Genomic DNA, 17,108 nt, shown 5'->3' on the forward strand with positions numbered 1-17,108 from the left:
CTTAGCAGAGCAGCTGCTTGGTATGCAGAAGGCCCAGGTGTTCAGTCCCCGAAGGAATCGCCAGGTAGGGCTGGGAAAAGACTGCCAGCCAGAAAACCTTGGTTTTAGCAGGCACCAAAAGGTACAGCGAAGATACCTGCCTGATATCAACAGGCAGGGAGTTCCAAAGTGTTAGAAGCATCTACTTGACGTGCACAACTTCTGAGGGGGGAAGCAGAGAAGAGAGCTAAAACCAATATTTTTATTTTGAAGGATGAAAGCCACTTTCAGGGACCCAGAAAGCGTTGCCGGGGAAAAGTGCTCTCTTGATCTAAGGCCACGGAGGTGTTGGCTTGGGTTTATTCCAAGGGAAAGGGAGGAATCTCTGAATCAGAAGGGGGTGTCTGTGGGGAAATGGGAGTTCAGAGGGGTGGGGGTCTCCGGTGGGTGCTCTCGTTTCTCCCGGAGGCTGCAGAAGCCTTCAGCGGAAGTAGTTGGGGCAGTCGTGGGCTGTGAGATGCCAAGCTTTCTCAAAGGCCTCGACCACGCCGGGCAGGAGGGGACCCTCCTCACTGCACTTGAGATTCTCCTGCAACTGATCCATGGTGGACATCCCAATGATCACAGCATCGCCAAGGTCAGCCTAGGGGGGAAAAGAGGAAGAAGGGGGAAAGGTGAACATTGGAAGACTCGGCTTACGAGGAAGGGCAAAGCTGACAGCAAAATTAAAAGAACGTTTGGGTTTTTTATATGAAAAAAGGACGCCAAATTTGGACACTTGGGGTATACAGTGGCACCTCCGTTTTCAAGCATCTCGGAAGCCGAACATTTCGGTTTTTGAATACCGAAAACCCAGAAGTAATTGATTTCCGTTTTCGAACGCGCCTCGGAAGTCGAACAGCCCTGTTTAGGGAAGTTTTTAATGACTGATGTTTTAATGTATTTTTAATCTTTTGTTGGAAGCTGCTCAGAGTGACTGGGGAAACCCAGCCAGATGGGTGGAGTATAAATAAATAAAGTAATAATAATAATAATAATAATAATAATAATAATAATAATAATAATAATAATAATACAGGTTTCCCCTTGATGAATCTTGCAGGGTGGTTGTGAGGATAAAAAATTGAGAGCAGGGGATATACCGTATTTTTCGCCCTATAAGACGCACATTTCCCCCTCCAAAAATGAAGGGGAAATGTATGTGCGTCTTATGGGGCGAATGCAGGCTCCTTGGCTTCAGCGATAGCAACGCGAAGCCTCCGAAGCCTGCGCTCCGGAGGCTTTGCGTTGCTTCCGCTGAAGCCAGGAGAGTCTGCTCTTTGAGGCTGGCCGTGGGGGAAAGCAGCGCTTCCCCCCTCGCCAGCCCCAGAGGATGGGGGGCAGCAGGAAGGCGCGCAACGCCTTCCTGCTACTCTCCATCCCGGCATTGAGGCTGGCGGGGGGGAAAGCAGCGCTTCCCCCCTCGCCAGCCCCAGAGGATGGGGGGCAGCAGGAAGGCGCGCAACGCCTTCCTGCTACTCTCCATCCCGGCATTGAGGCTGGCGGGGGGGAAAGCAGCACTTCCCCCCTCGCCAGCCCCAGAGGATGGGGGGCAGCAGGAAGGCGCGCGACGCCATCCCGCTACTCTCCAACCATCCTGTGGGCTTTTGCGGGAGATGGGGGAATTCCCCCACCTCCCACAAAAGCAGGCAAAAGCCGTGCGCTCTTTAAAGGGGCTCCGCGGCTTCCGCTGGCTTTTCTAGGAGGTGGGGGAATTCCCCCACCTCGTAGAAAAGCCCGTAGGAGCCGCGCAGCCTTTAAAGAGCGCGCCGCTCTTGGGGGCTTTTCCCTGAGGAGGGAGAAGGGACTGACTGGCCGAGTCCGTCCCTTCTCCCTCCTGTGGGCTTTTGCAGGAGATGGGGGAATTCCCCCACCTCCCGCAAAAGCAGGCAAAAGCCGCGCGCTCTTTAAAGGGCTTTTCTAGGAGCCCGCAGGAGCCGCACACCCTTTGAAGAGCGCCCCTCTTGGGGGCTTTTCCCCGAGGAGGGAGAAGGGACTGACTGGCCGAGTCCGTCCCTTTTCCCTCCTGGTCGAAAAGCCCGTAGGAGTTGCGCACGGCTCCTGTGAGCTTTTGCGGGAGGTGGGGGAATTCCGCCACCTCCCGCAACAGCAGGGAGAAGGTCTTGGAGTAGCGCACAGGCTGCGTACAGCCTGTCCGCTGCTCCCAGAGCTGCGGGGGGGAAATCATATTTTTTTCCTTGATTTCCCGCCCTGAAAACTAGGTGCGTCCTATGGGCCGGTGCGTCCAATAGGGCGAAAAATACGGTAAGTAGCATATGTCACCTCCAGAATATTACACCTACCAGAAGTCATTGATTGATTGATTTAGGAATACAGTGGTACCTCTGGTTAAGAACTTAGTTTGTTCTGGAGGTCCGTTCTTAACCAGAAACTGTTCTTAACCTGAGGTACCACTTTAGCTAATGGGGCCTCCTGCTGCTGTTGTGCCGCTGCTGACCGATTTCTGTTCTCATCCTGAAGCAAAGTTCTTAACCTGAGGTAATATTTATGGGTTAGCGGAGTCTGTAACCTGAAGCGTATGTAACCTGAAGTGTATGTAACCCGAGGTACCACTGTAGAACAGTTTAGACCTGGCCTCAGACACACACAGAAACTTCTTCCCCGTACCATACCAGGCTGGCAGAAAAGTTCACCATTACCTGCAGCTTTGAGTGATGATAGATCCAGCGCAGGGCGGCTGAGGTCAAGCTGGGTGTGTTCGAGCCATACGCATCGTGGAGGGCTTTCTCGACCAAGTCCACCCCCTGGAAATGATGCTTCTTCCAATATCTGCAGAGTTGTTTAAAAATAAAAATAAAAATTAAGGTCATTTACATTCTGCATAGGAACACAGGTGGCGCTGTGGGTAAAAGCCTCAGCGCCTAGGGCTTGCCGATCGAAAGGTCGGCATTTCGAATCCCCGCGGCGGGGTGCGTTCCTGCTGTTCGGTTCCAGCGCCTGCCAACCTAGCAGTTTGAAAGCACTCCCGGGTGCAAGTAGATAAATAGGGACCGCTTACTAGCGGGAAGGTAAACGGCTCGCCAGAGCAGCGATGTCACACTGGCCACGTGACCCGGAAGTGTCTCCGGACAGCGCTGGCCCCTGGCCTCTTGAGTGAGATGGGCGCACAACCCTAGAGTCTGTCAAGACTGGCCCGTACGGGCAGGGGTACCTTTACCTTTTTACATTCTGCATGTTTAAATGTGTATATCTGAATGAATCTTACATACAAAAGCAAAATGGCAGTAATAGATGGCAGTTAAAATTGTATCACGCCATCTGGTCCACATGCAGGATGGGGAGGCAGCACCTGGTGTTCAGAGGTAGACTGCCTCTGCGCCTAGAGGTTCCATTTAGTGCTATGGCTAACAAAATCACTCCCCTAACCCCGTATTAGGGACGCGGGTGGCGCTGTGGGTTAAATCACAGAGCCTAGGGCTTGCTGATCAGAAGGTCGGCGGTTCGAATCCCCGCGACGGGGTGAGCTCCCGTTGCTCGGACCCTGCTCCTGCCAACCTAGCAGTTCGAAAGCACGTCAAAGTGCAAGTAAATAAATAGGTACCGCACCGGCGGGAAGGTAAACGGCGTTTCCGTGCGCTGCTCTGGTTCGCCAGAAGCGGATTAGTCATGCTGGCCACATGACCCGGAAGCTGTACGCCGGCTCCCTTGGCCAATAAAGCAAGATGAGCGCCGCAACCCCAGAGTCGTCTGCGACTGGACCTAACGGTCAGGGGTCCCTTCACCTTTAACCCTGTATTTATTGCTCTGACCTCTTTCCTCCAAAAAACAAGAACTGCTTCCCAACATTAGCAGTTTAATTTCTTGCCCCCGTGTTCAAGAAGCTAGCCTCTTCCTACATCAACAGAACTGAGTCATCCCTTGCCTTCAAGATGCAAGCTCCTTTTGCCATCTTTAGACCCACCTGTCCCTGTAGATTTTGGCCCAGTCGTTGCCGAAAAACCTGCTAGCTGGCTGCTGGTTCGAGTCTTTGTCTTCGTACTTGTACTTCCCAGTCAGGAGCCCTCCTGCAAGAGGTGAAAGTGAATGCCCAGACGTTAGGGACTAGAACCTTATAAGCGAAGGTGCCTCACTTAGGTCAATCCACTCCCTTCTCACCCCACTGATAAAACTCCAGTGCCTCTTTGGATTTGTCTGTCATTCTGCCCATAAAACAGCAACAACGATGCATTTAATTAATATGCATATTTTGTGTGAAGATCCCAAGGCAGTTCACAACAGAAAAAATACAAAATGAGAACACAAAACAAAAACAAGACAAATACCCACAAAAAATACCCCAAACATAGATTGTTAATCAGCCTGATTGAAGAGAAACATTTTCGCCTTGTGCCTAAAGTTTTGCAGCCACTGAAACCACCCCATTCCCTGCCATTCCTTGCCAGACCCGTACCAGCCAGCGGATTATATGCGTAGAATCGAATCCCAAAATGTCTGAGGCATGGCAGCAATTCGGTCTCCACTTGGCGCGTCGTAGCGTTGTACATGCCCTTTGGGAAAAAGACAGTAAAAAACAAAATTCATAAAGTAGCCTTGGAGCAGACCGTTGTGTTGCAAAATCCCTTCTGCCCACTGGGGAACTGCCACTACTACAGGTGCCATCGAATATCCGTTCTGCATTTGTAAGAAACTGGTCATTTATTGTGGCAGCACCTTTGGAACTCCCTGCCACTTGACATCGGGAGAAGGGAGGGGAGAGAGAAATTGTTCTCTTTCCAATTATGTTGTGGATTTTTGTGCTTTCATACGTACTGTAAACTGCCCTATGAGCCTCGGATGAAGGGCAGTATAGAAATCTAAGAAATCACCAATATCACCAGGCACCAGTGTTCCCCAATGGGACACCTGCAAACAAGATTCAAGCCCAAGAGCCCTCTCCCCTCTTTCAGTTTCCAGCAGTTGGTGTTCATCCAATAAAAACCATGTAGGGTTTTTTTTTAAAAAAAAAACATTGGAAAGTAGCTATTATGGAAATATGTATTCTAAACTACCTGCATAAGCCTGGCAGAACAGATACATTTTCAGCATGTGTTTAAAGGCTGGCACAGAAGGCACCGGCTGGCAGAGAATTCCACAGGACCAATCAAGGCTTGGTTTCTTGTCCAATAATAAAAACACAATGCAACACCAAACATTAAAAAGAAAAAGCAGCAACACTTCTGCAGGTGGTCTCAGTGTCTGAGCTGGAGTATAAGGGCTGGGCTTTGTAGACTCAGTGCAGGACTTTCCAATGTTACAATCCTATGATTCTAATGAGGTAAAGGGACCCCTGACCACTAGGTCCAGTCGTGCCCGACTCTGGGGATGCGGCGCTCATCTCGCTTTATTGGCCGAGGGAGCCGGCATACAGCTTCCGGGTCATGTGGCCAGCATGACTAAGCTGCTTCTGGCGAACCAGAGCAGTGCATGGAAACGCCGTTTACCTTCCTGCCAGAGTGGTACCCATTTATCTACTTGCACTTTGACGTGCTTTCGAACTGCTAGGTGGGCAGGAGCAGGGACCGAGCAACGGGAGCTCACCCCGTTGCGGGGATTCGAACCGCCAACCTTCTGATCGGCAAGTCCTAGGCTCTGTGGTTTAACCCACAGCGCCACCCGTGTCCCTTATGATTCTAATACACAGACTTAAACCATTACCAGCTTGGTCAATGGTCAAGAGTGATGGAAGCTGAGAGTCCAGACATCTTTGGAGGGGCCACAGGTTGCCCAGCCCTGACCAAACAACTTGGGGAGAAGACCTCCATTCGTCCACCCAGCTCTCACCTGGTACACTGTTGGCAACACCCAGTTGTTGGTCTTGCAGATGCCATAGATTTCCGCCACCTGCCACGAGGCATAGTTGGAGAGACCCAGTTCCTTAAACTTCCCCTGTCGGAAGGAAAAAAAACAAATAAGCCTCTGTATTTTTAGCTTTATGTTCACAAACGATCTTAAGACCAGAAGAGGAGGTTGGGTGCTGGATCAGACCAAAGGATCTGGTGGTTAAATGAGGACTAGGGACAATGGAGACCAGGGTTCAAATTCCCTCTCGGCCATGAATGGATGACTGTGGGAGACCAGTCACTGCCTCTTGTTGTTTAGTTGTTTAGTCGTTTAGTTGTGTCCGACTCTTCGTGACCCCATGGACCAGAGCACACCAGGCACTCCTGTCTTCCACTGCCTCCCGCAGTTTGATCAGACTCATGCTGGTAGCTTCGAGAACACTATCCAACCATCTCGTCCTCTGTCGGCCCCTTCTCCTTGCGCCCTCCATCTTTCCCAACATCAGGGTCTTTTCCAGGGAGTCTTCTCTTCTCATGAGGTGGCCAAAGTATTGGAGCCTCAGCTTCACAATCTGTCCTTCCAGTCAGCACTCAGGGCTGATTTCCTTCAGAATGGATAGGTTGGATCTTCTTGCAGTCCATGGGACTCTCAAGAGTCTCCTCCAGCACCAGAATTCAAAAGCATCAATTCTTCGGCGATCGGCGTTCTTTATGGTCCAGCTCTCACTTCCATACATCACAACTGGGAAAACCACAGCTTTCACTATACGGACCTTTGTTGGCAAGGTGATGTCTCTGCTTTTTAAGATGCTGTCTAGGTTTGTCATTGCTTTTCTCCCAAGAAGCAGGCGTATTTTAATTTCGTGACTACTGTCACCACCTGCAGTGATCATGGAGCCCAAGAAAGTAAAATCTCTCACTGCCTCTTAGCCTCACCTAAATTGGATTGGATTAGACTGGATTGGATTAAATTAAATTAATTCGGGGGGCCGGTAAGAACAATGTACAGTAGGCCCACAATCTGCATGGGGGTTACGCTCCAGGGATTGCACCTAAAGACAAAATCATGTGAAGTCATGATGAAGTCAAAACCCATTAATTTCAATACCATGCAGGATAACCAAACTCATTTTTCCTGGGACTCCATCCCCTTTCTGCCCCTTTCTAATTTAATTTTTTTTTTTTTTTTTTTTGCCATGCAAATAAAACTCAATGAGGACAAGTTAAATGTGCATAATTTATGGCCATAATGTACACCACCTGGAGCTCCTTGGGATGAAAAAAGGTGGAATGTAAATGCAAATAAATAAATTAATAAAATCTAATTAAGGGTTCTTCCCCCCTCCCCTGCCCTGTTTGGGTGTTTCCTTGATGTCAGAGCAAATGTAAGTGACTTAAACAGCGATGCAACTTTAGGTCAGATAGCAGACAAGAGTGAGACAAACAAGGTTTGTATTTGGCAGAAGGCGAACTGCAGCAGAAAGGAAGCACGGCAGATTGTGCTGAATGAACGGCGGTTCGAATGGAACTCATGACCTTTGAAACTCCTCTATTCCAGACACCAGTGTGGAATATTGCAGGCCTTGCATGTGTGTTATTTTAACTCGGGGATTGGAAGGCACCTCGATTTGTTTAGAAGGAGAAGGTAAAGGGACCATTAGGTCCAGTCGTGGCCGACTCTGGGTTTGCGGCGCTCATCTCGCTTTACTGGCCGAGGGAGCCGGCATTCAGCTTCCGGGTCATGTGGCCAGCAGGACTAAGCCGCTTCTGGTGAACCAGAGCAGCGCACGCAAACGCCGTTTACCGTCCCGCCGGAGTGGTACCTATTTATCTACTTGCACTTTGAGGTGCTTTCGAACTGCTAGGTTGGCAGGAGCAGGGACCGAGCAACGGGAGCTCACCCCGTTGCGGGGATTCAAACCGCCAACCTTCTGATCTTAGGCTCTGTGGTTTAACCCACAGCGCCACCTGCGTCCCTTTTAGAAGGAAAGGGGGATACAAAAGCAGCACATCAAACACCAACCGGGAGGCCCAAATGAGCCGCCCAGTCATGAGAATCAGTTTCCCGCCCCCCTCAGAAAACCCCCGTTTTTGCACCTCTCTGTGTAGCTCATTGCAGGCCTTCAGCGTCTCTTCCAGGGGGGTCTTGTGGTCGGGCATATGGAGGTAGAAGAGGTCAACACTCTTTGCCTGCAGCCTCTGGAGGGAGGTCTCCAGTTGGGAGCGAATGCAATCAGCCTTCAGAGTATTGCCCTCCAATGGATTTGCCTTGGTGGCTACCTTGACTGGTGGGGAAGAGAGGAGTAGATCAGGGAAGTACAGTGGTACCTTGGGTTCAGATGCTTCAGGTTACAGACACTTCTGGTTACAGACTCCACTAACCCAGAAACAGTACCTCGGGTTAAGAACTTTGCTTCAGGATGAGAACAGAAATCGTGTGGCGGCGGCAGGAGGCCCCATTAGCTAAAGTGGTGCTTCAGGTTAGGAACAGTTTCAGGTTAAGAACTGACCTCCAGAACGAATTAAGTTCTTAACCCGAGGTACCACTGTAGAGCCTTACTGCAAAGACTGTGCATTGGTCAGCATGCACTGATTTACACACATAAAACAAATTCACACACAGGCGTCTTCCAAAAACCCACCCCAAACCCAGACCTTTTGTGAAACATGGACCACTTATAAACGCCATCTCCAACTCCTTGAAAAATTCCATCAACGGTGTCTCCGAAAAATTTTACACCTCACTTGGGAAGACAGGCAAACTAATGCCAATGTCCTGGAAGAAACAAAGATCACCAGTATCGAAGCAATTGATTCTTCAACATTAACTTCGTTGGACTGTTCATGTGGTGCGGATGCCTGATTATGGTCTTCCAAAGCAACTACTCTATTCCGAACTTAAAAATGGAAAGTGTAAGCCAGTGGTCAACAAAAGAGGTTTAAATACCCTCTCAAGGGAAATCTAAAAAAATGTAGTATAAACACTTACAACTGGGAAACACCGGCCTGTGAGCGCTCCAGTTGGAGAACAGCTTTTATCAAAGGTGTCGTGGACTTTGAAGACGCTCGAATTCAGGACGCAAGGGAGAAACGTGCTAAAAGGAAGGCACGCTTGGCAAATCCACACTGTGATCAACTCCCACCCAGAAACCAATGTCCCCACTGTGGAAGGACATGTGGATCCAGAATTGGCCTCCACAGTCACTTACGGACTCACTTTTAAAACTGTGTTCATGGAAGACAATCTTACTAGGCTATGAGTGATCGCCAAAGAAGGTATGATCAGGGAAGGGAAGGAACTCTGACTGCACTCTGTAAAGGTAAAGGGACCCCTGACCATTAGGTCCAGTCGTGACCGACTCTGGGGTGGCGACACTCATCTCGCTTTATTGGCTGAGGAAGCCGGCATACAGCTTCTAGGTCATGTGGCCAGCATGACTAAGCCACTTCTGGCCAACCAGAGCAGTGCACGGAAACGCCGTTTACCTTCCCGCTGGAGTGGTACCTATTTATCTACTTGCACTTTGACATGCTTTCGAACTGCTAGGTTGGCAGGAGCAGGGACTGAGCAACGGGAGCTCACCCCGTCGCAGGGACTTGAACCGCTGACCTTCTGATCGGCAAGCCCTAGGCTCTGTGGTTTAACCCACAGCGCCACCCACGTCATTCTGTAAAGAGGAGTCCCCAAAACCAGGATGAGGAGCAAACAAATATTAACAAGGCAGGCAGAGCCAAGTACAGCCCAGCAAGTCTGTCCATCTGGGCCCCCCAGGGCTCTCCCCAAGCCACACCCCTCCCCACAGGCCACACCCCCAACGGACCTGCTCTCAGGAACATGACCTTGAACTCTGACCATGCCTCCTCCTTGACTGGATGGCGGACAGTTATTGTGTGTGTAGGAAACTAGTCTAGTGCCCAAAGCTAAAATTTGCATCCATTGCTCTGCCCACTTCCCCCTCTGGCCCTGCCCATCCCTTGCATCTGGCCCCCGGAAGCCTGCACAGAAGGAAAAGTGGCCCTTGGGTTGTTAAAGGCTTTTTCACCCCCTATGCCCTAATAAGCAGCAGTACACTTGGGAGAAACTGAAATCAAGCCTTAGGAGTAAAGGTTGAGGGAGCTGGGAATGTTTAGCTTGGGAAAGAGGAGACTGATGGGGATACGACAGCCATCTTCAAATACCTAAAGGGCTGTCAAATGGAAGAGGGAACATGCTTGTTTTCTCCTGCTCTGGAGGGCAGGACTCGAACTAGTGGCTTTATGTAGGGAGAGTCTAACTAAACATCAGGGAAAACTTTCTGTCTGTTAAGAGCTGTTTGACAGTGGAACGGTCTCCCCTGGACGGTGGGGGGCTCTCCTTCCTTGGAGGTTTTTAAGAAGAGGTTGGATGGCCATCTGCCACTGCTGCTTTAGTTGAGATGCCTGCATTGTGGGGGGTTGGACTAGATGACCCTCAGGGTCCCTTCCAGCTTCTATAATTCTATGTTCAAATTTCCTTTCCCTTCTCAAGCTGCTTAGCAACTTCAACTGGCCTTCAGATTAGGTGGGAAGGCTTTCAGTATAATCAGGGATCTTTGCAAACTTCCCCGGAGACTTTTGACCACTGGAATAAAGGCAAGGGTTATAAAGACAGCCCTTTTGATTGATTTCCAGCCCTTTGAGTTGTTGAATAACCAGATTATCAACCCTCTGAGGCAATAAATTTAAGAGCAGAGAGAGACCAAAAGATGCAGGGGTCATGTTGCTAATGTGCCTGGTTGGTGGAGGAACCTAATTAATGATCTGGTGTGGTTGAAGCAACTGGTCCATTTTTGAGCTTCAGTGGGCAAGGCTGCACCCAGAGATGGGGAATCCATGTTTCAATGTCTCTGGCCTTCCAGATGTTGCTGGAACAACCGATGAAAATTAAGAAAATGAAAGGCCAAACTATCAAAGAAAGACAAAGAATGAGGACAGTTGAGCATGGGTTTAAAATGGGGGTGGGGGTGGAATTGGATCAGTTTTGACTGCATGGAAAGGGTGGGGAGATAGGAGAAATGCACTCGGTGCATGCTCAAATGCACAGTTGCTCTGTTGTTGTTGCTGTTTTGCAGGCTGGTCTAGGCAGCAGACACCCCCCCCCCACCTCAGCGTGTCATAGGAAGCTGCCAGACCACTGGTCCACCGAGCCCAGTTACGTCTACACTGACCGGCAGCAGCTCTCCAGGGTTTCAGGCACGGTGCATTCCCAGCCCAACCCTGAGATGCCCGTGGGAATTGAATTGCATGATGCAAGACAGACGCTCTCCCCTTCCAGCCAGGACTCCTATAGGCGCGCCTGCAAAACGGAACTCGATTCGAATCCTGATGAAGCTCCACTGAGCTCGGGTGAGAGTTCGCGGCTACCTGTCAACGCGTGCGAGGCACTCTGCATGCGCTCAGATGAACCGTTGCCGGCCAGCTGGGCTCGACGACGTCTAGAGCAGCCCTACCTACCTGCCGCCGCAGCCTTGGGTTCAGCCGCCAGCCAGGCGCCCAGGATCCGCTCCGACTCGCCCCCGGCGTACATATGCGCGGTATCCACCTCGCAGTGCCCGCGGGCCAGGAACGCGCGCAGCATGGCCCCGCTGGCTGCCGCGTCTGCCCTGCGCCCGAACTCCACGGTGCCCAGCACCGAGCGCACCCCGCGGCTCTGCCCGCGTAGCCCCGACATCCCGGCGGCTGCAGCAGCTCGATCTGCCTCGGGCAGAACTCGAACTCGCCACCAGGTCCTGGGCAAAGGCAATCGCATCACCACTGTTTGCGCATGCGTCAGCGCCTCTTTTCCACTCCTACCTCCTCCCAGGAGAAGGGACCGTCTCGAATTTCCTGATTCCAGAAGCGAAGGAAGAGCCTTGCCGGATAAATTCGCGTCCCTTATCCTGCCATGCAGGGAAAGGAGTACGACAAGGCTGTATATTGTCTCCCTGCTTATTTAACTTATATGCAGAATTCATCATGCGAAAGACTGGGCTGGATGAATCCCAAGCCAGACTTAAGATTGCTGGAAGAAATATCAACAACCTCAGATATGCAGATGACACAACCTTGATGGCAGAAAGTGAGGAGGAATTAAAGAACCTTTTAATGAGGGTAAAAGAGGAGAGCGCAAAATATGGTCTGAAGCTCAACATCAAAAAAACCAAGATCACGACCACTGGGCCCATCACGTCCTGGCAAATAGAAGGGGAAGAAATGGAGGCAGTGAGAGATTTCACTTTCTTGGGCTCCATGATCACTGCAGATGGTGACAGCAGTCATGAAATTAAAAGATGCCTGCTTCTTGGGAGAAAAGCAATGACAAACCTAGACAGCATCTTAAAAAGTAGAGACATCACCTTGCCAACAAAGGTCCGTATAGTTAAAGCTATGGTTTTCCCAGTAGTGATGTATGGAAGTGAGAGCTGGACCATAAAGAAGGCTGATCGCCAAAGAATGGATGCTTTTGAATTCTGGTGCTGGAGGAGACTCTTGAGAGTCCCATGGACTGCAAGAAGATCAAACCTCTCCATTCTGAAGGAAATCAGCCCTGAGTGCTGACTGGAAGGACAGATCCTGAAGCTGAGGCTCCAATACTTTGGCCACCTCATGAGAAGAGACGACTCTCTGGAAAAGACCCTGATGTTGGGAAAGATGGAGGGCACAAGGAGAAGGGGCCAACAGAGGACGAGATGGTTGGATAGTGTTCTCGAAGCTACCAGCATGAGTCTGACCAAACTGCGGGAGGCAGTGGAAGACAGGAGTGCCTGGCGTGCTCTGGTCCAGGGGGTCACGAAGAGTCGGACACGACTAAACGACAACAAATCCTGCCATGTCATTTTAACCTTCGTTGGTTTGTTTTATTTACTGCATTTCCATCCCATCTTTTCCTCCAAGGAGCTCAATGTTTCTCCCTGCCGTTCCTCATTTAATCAGAGCAACAGCCCTGCCAGGTAGGCTTGGCCGAGACTCAATTTGGAACAAATCATTTGCTTAATATGTCATTGGTTGTTCCTGTTTTAAAACTGCTGGTTGATAAATTTATCAGTAGGCGGATAGATTCTGTGCCCGTTTCTTCTTGAGCTTTAGATTTTTACTGGCACTTTTTAGTAAACGTTTTGCATAGTTTGGATATGAACCGTTTATAGAGAGGTTTTCGTCAGTCAAGTGGTATTTTAAAACTGGCAAATATATAGATAACAACCACAAAAATCACTGGCGAACAAGGGGCATCCAGGAAGACCCCAAGCCTGTTGGATCAAGCCAACAGGACAGCATCCTGTTCTCACGGTGGATATTATGGGATGCTCAAACGCATGATTCCAGTGCTAAAGCACTCTCCCTTCCTGTGGTTTCCAGCGACTGGTATTTAGGAACATTACTGCTTCCAACTGAATGGACCTAAGTTATCCGTGTCTAGTAACTTTGGTCGGTCTACTCCGAGTAGGACTAGCATTGGATTCAAGCCCCTAGCTTGAACTCCTCTGGAGGAAAATTGGGCTAGGAATGACTTTTTAAAAAAGGCCTAATGATGAGAAGGAGGAGGGAAGCCTTCAGAGAGGGGAAACGCTCTGTGCATGCTCAGAGGCACTGTTTTTACAATCGCCCTCAATTGCCATCACTGTTCAGCGTAATACTGTAACAGTCTGTGCCCCAAAGAGCTTACTAAAAGCTGGGAATGTAAGAAAGTGAAAAGCTTCTGGGAAATGATATATAATGAGATGAAAAAGATGTTGAAATATACATTTATAAAAAACAACAACCCAGAAGCATTTCTACTTGGCATTGTAGGGGAGGATATTAATAGACAGGATAATAAACTGTTTTTACATGCAATAATGCCAGCAAGAATACTATTGGCACAGAAATGGAAACAAGAAGAATTACCGACGAAAGAGGAATGGCAGACAAAATTAATGGACTATGCAGAATTAGACAAGATGACAGGAAGGATTCGAAACCTGCAGGATCAGAGATTCTCAGAGGACTGGAGTACCGGTAAATATATGAACTATTTGAAAAGCAATTGCAAATCAACAGATTATGCTAGTAGGATTGCAAGAAGTTTTATAAGGAGGACTATGTGAAATATTGCAGAGAAAAGTATGAAGAGAATTATTAGTGAAGGACTATTAAAAGTAATAGTGAAATTAATGAAATGCAGGTTAAGTGATAAAGATTGAAAAACCTTCAGACGTGGTTGATGGAAGTCCAAAACACTGAATAAGACAAGAAAATATGTTGTATGTTTTTTGGAAATTTCATGTAAATATTAATAAAAATATGTTTTTTAAAAAATAGCTTACTAAAAGCTGGCTGTGGGTTCTACAGTGTCGGCAAGGTGACTCAGGAAGGTGACTTGGAGGCTACCTTGACTGGTGGAGAAAAGGACGCGATAAGGGAACAAAACGAACTTGAGCTCCTGCCAAACACAGGCAAGGAGGGTGTATGAAATTATCAGAAACTCCAGGACCTTGGACTACATGCAGCCATCCTGATCTGCCTATCTTGCCCTTGGGACTGTTCCCAAGCCACAAATTTGAATGGCTTTGCTTTGAACCCTCCTCAGGTCTTGGGCTCCATGATCATTGCAGATGGTGACAGCAGTCACAAAATTAAAAGACGCCTGCTTCTTGGGAGAAAAGCAATGACAAACCTAGACAGCATCTTCAAAAGCAGCGACATCACCTTGCCAACAAAGATCCGAATAGTTAAAGCTATGTTTTTCCCAGTAGTGATGTATGGAAGTGAGAGCTGGACCATAAAGAAGGCTGATCGCCAAAGGATTGATGCTTTTGAATTCTAGTGCTGGAGGAGACTCTTGAGAGTCCCATGGACTGCAAGAAGATCACACCTCTCCATTCTGAAGGAAATCAGCCCTGAGTGCTCACTGGAAGGACAGATCCTGAAGCTGAGGCTCCAATACTTTGGCCACCTCATGAGAAGAGAAGACTCCCTGGAAAAGACTCTGATGTTGGGAAAGATGGAGGGCACAAGGAGAAGGGGGACGAAAGAGGACAAGATGGTTGGACAGTGTTCTTGAAGCTACTAACAGGAGTTTGCCCAAACTGCGGGAGGCAGTGGGAGACAGGAGTGTCTGGCGTGCTCTGGTCCAGGGGGTCACGAAGAGGCGGACACGACTAAACAACAACAACAGGTGTTTGGAAAGTGTCATTGAAGTCTGGCAATACTCCTCGCTTGCCTGGACTGCAGAAAAAGGTCCCCCCCCCCCTCACCCTGCCATATTGGATCACAGTCACATAATGGTAAAGTTGGAAGGGATCCCAGGTATACTGCCACTGATTGTGGGAGTTCTATCTCATAGCTCAAAGCTGCAGGCAGACCCATCCCCAAATTCTAAGAACCATCCTGGATTTGACCAATCCTGTCCATTAGCTGTTTTTAACCCGTTCATAAATGACCTGGAGTTAGGTTTACCAAATTGTTCAGGGATGGCAAAGAGCCCCAAAAGGATCTCTCCATACTGGGCAAATGAGCAGTAAAATAGCAATTAACAAGGAAGAAAAAAAGTACATTTCCCCTCCATTTCCTAGACAAAGGCCATAATTACAAGTGAGCATCAGATCAGCATGAGCCAGCTCTGAGCATGTGCAGAGTGCCTTCGCTTCCCAAGCCCCTAGGCAAGCCTTTGCCGCACTAACAGGAGATTTTGTCAGCTGGACCAAAGGTAACAATGCAAATGGTCCTTTTGATTTGCAGGTTGTTGATTAACCAGATGAGCAACCCTGGAAAGAAAGAACAGTAAGAGCAAAGGTTGAAAGCGGGCAAGACTGTCCTGCTAATGCACCTGCTTGCTGCAGGAATCTAACTGGAACTGGGGGTGGGGGGCAACAGGTTCATATTTAAATTACTGCGCTCCCTGGCAAAGGGACACCCAGAGATGGGACTCTTCCATGGCCTTCCAGATGTCACTGAATTCACAATTTAACTCCTGCATTTGCAGCACCCCATGATCTCTCATTTGGGACGCGGGTGGCGCTGTGGGTTAAACCACAGAGCCGAGGGCTTGCTGATCAGAAGGTCGGCAGTTCGAATCCCTGCGACGTGGTGAGCTCCCGTTGCTCAGTCCCTGCTCCTGCCAACCCAGCAGTTCGAAAGCACGTCAAAGTGCAAGTAGATAAATAGGTACCACTCCGGCAGGAAGGTAAACGGCGTTTCTGTGTGCTGCTCTGGTTTGCCATGTGACCCAGAAGCTGTATGCCAGCTCCCTCAGCCAGTAAAGCGAGATGAGTGCCGCAACCCCAGAGTCAGCCACGACTGGACCAAATGGTCAGGGGTCCCTTTACCTTTACCTTTACTATGATCTCTCATTATTCCTGATCACCAGTCAGGCGGGTTGGGGATGAAGGGGGCTGGTGCCAGAGAATATTTGCAGAGCAGCAGGCCCCCATCTCCCCCATTTCTGGAATCTAGATTAACGGGGGGCAGGGATTTATTGAGGGGAGGGATGAGGGTGGATCACCTTTGACTGCATTGAAAGGGTGGAGGGTAGGAGAAGGGGAGAGATGCACTCCACACATGCTCAAATGCACGGTTGCTTGCTTGCTGGTTGTTGATTTTTTTGCAGGCTGGACTAGATAGAAGACAACAACAGATCCTAGGAAACTACCTTACTCGGCTCCCTTGGTCCATCAAACTCTGGATTGTCTACACTGACTGGCAGCAGCAACTGCTCTCCAGGGTTTCAGGCAAGGCACACAGACCTGCAGCATGAATTGGGACCTTCTGCTTGCATGCAAGGCAGGTGGTGAGAGTCAGCCCTTCTGAGCGTGTGCATAGAACTCGATTCGAATCTAGATCAGACTCCGGTGATTACTCGCTGCTCTGTGTGTGGGGGGCACTCTGCATGCGCTCAGGGGAACCGTTCCTGACCCACTGGACGTCTAGAGCAGCCTTCGTCTCTGGCCCCCCATTAAACCGACCCACCTGCCGCCTTGGGTTCAGCTGCCAACCAGGCGCCCAGGATCCGCTCCGACTCGCCCCCCGCATAAATATGCGCGGTATCCAGCTCGCAGTGCCCGCGGGCCAGGAACGCGCGCAGCATCGCCCCGCTGGCCGCCGCGTCTGCCCTGCGCCCGAACTCCATGGTGCCCAGCACCGAGCGCACGCCGCGGCTCTGCCGGCGTAGCCCCGACATCCCGGCGGCTGCAGCAACAGCTCGATCTGCCTCCGGCTGGACTCGAACTCGCCACCAGCTGGGAAACAGCCTTTTAAAGCACGCGCGACGCCACGCCTTCCCTTCCCAAGTAAGGGGCCGTCTCAAAATTCCTGCAACGTCTTTTTAGAGCATGCCAT

General features: G+C 49.8%; 1 protein-coding gene across 1 annotated transcript; it reads right to left on the minus strand.

Moving 5' to 3' along the window:
* Nucleotides 1-230: 230 nt before the first annotated feature.
* Nucleotides 231-11,596, minus strand: LOC310683798 (aflatoxin B1 aldehyde reductase member 4-like). Its single transcript, XM_083454185.1, has 7 exons — nt 11,271-11,596; nt 7,896-8,083; nt 5,800-5,904; nt 4,430-4,526; nt 3,941-4,043; nt 2,679-2,808; nt 231-622 (listed from the first exon to the last, which is right to left on the minus strand). Exons 1-7 carry the CDS (start codon nt 11,563-11,565, stop codon nt 461-463), a joined length of 1,080 nt encoding a protein of 359 aa, XP_083310311.1. The 5' UTR covers nt 11,566-11,596; the 3' UTR covers nt 231-460.
* Between the last annotated feature and the right edge of the window lie 5,512 nt (nt 11,597-17,108).

Source organism: Podarcis tiliguerta (genome assembly GCF_965153285.1).
Source record: "Podarcis tiliguerta genome assembly, chromosome: 8".
NCBI classification, from domain to species: domain Eukaryota; kingdom Metazoa; phylum Chordata; class Lepidosauria; order Squamata; family Lacertidae; genus Podarcis; species Podarcis tiliguerta.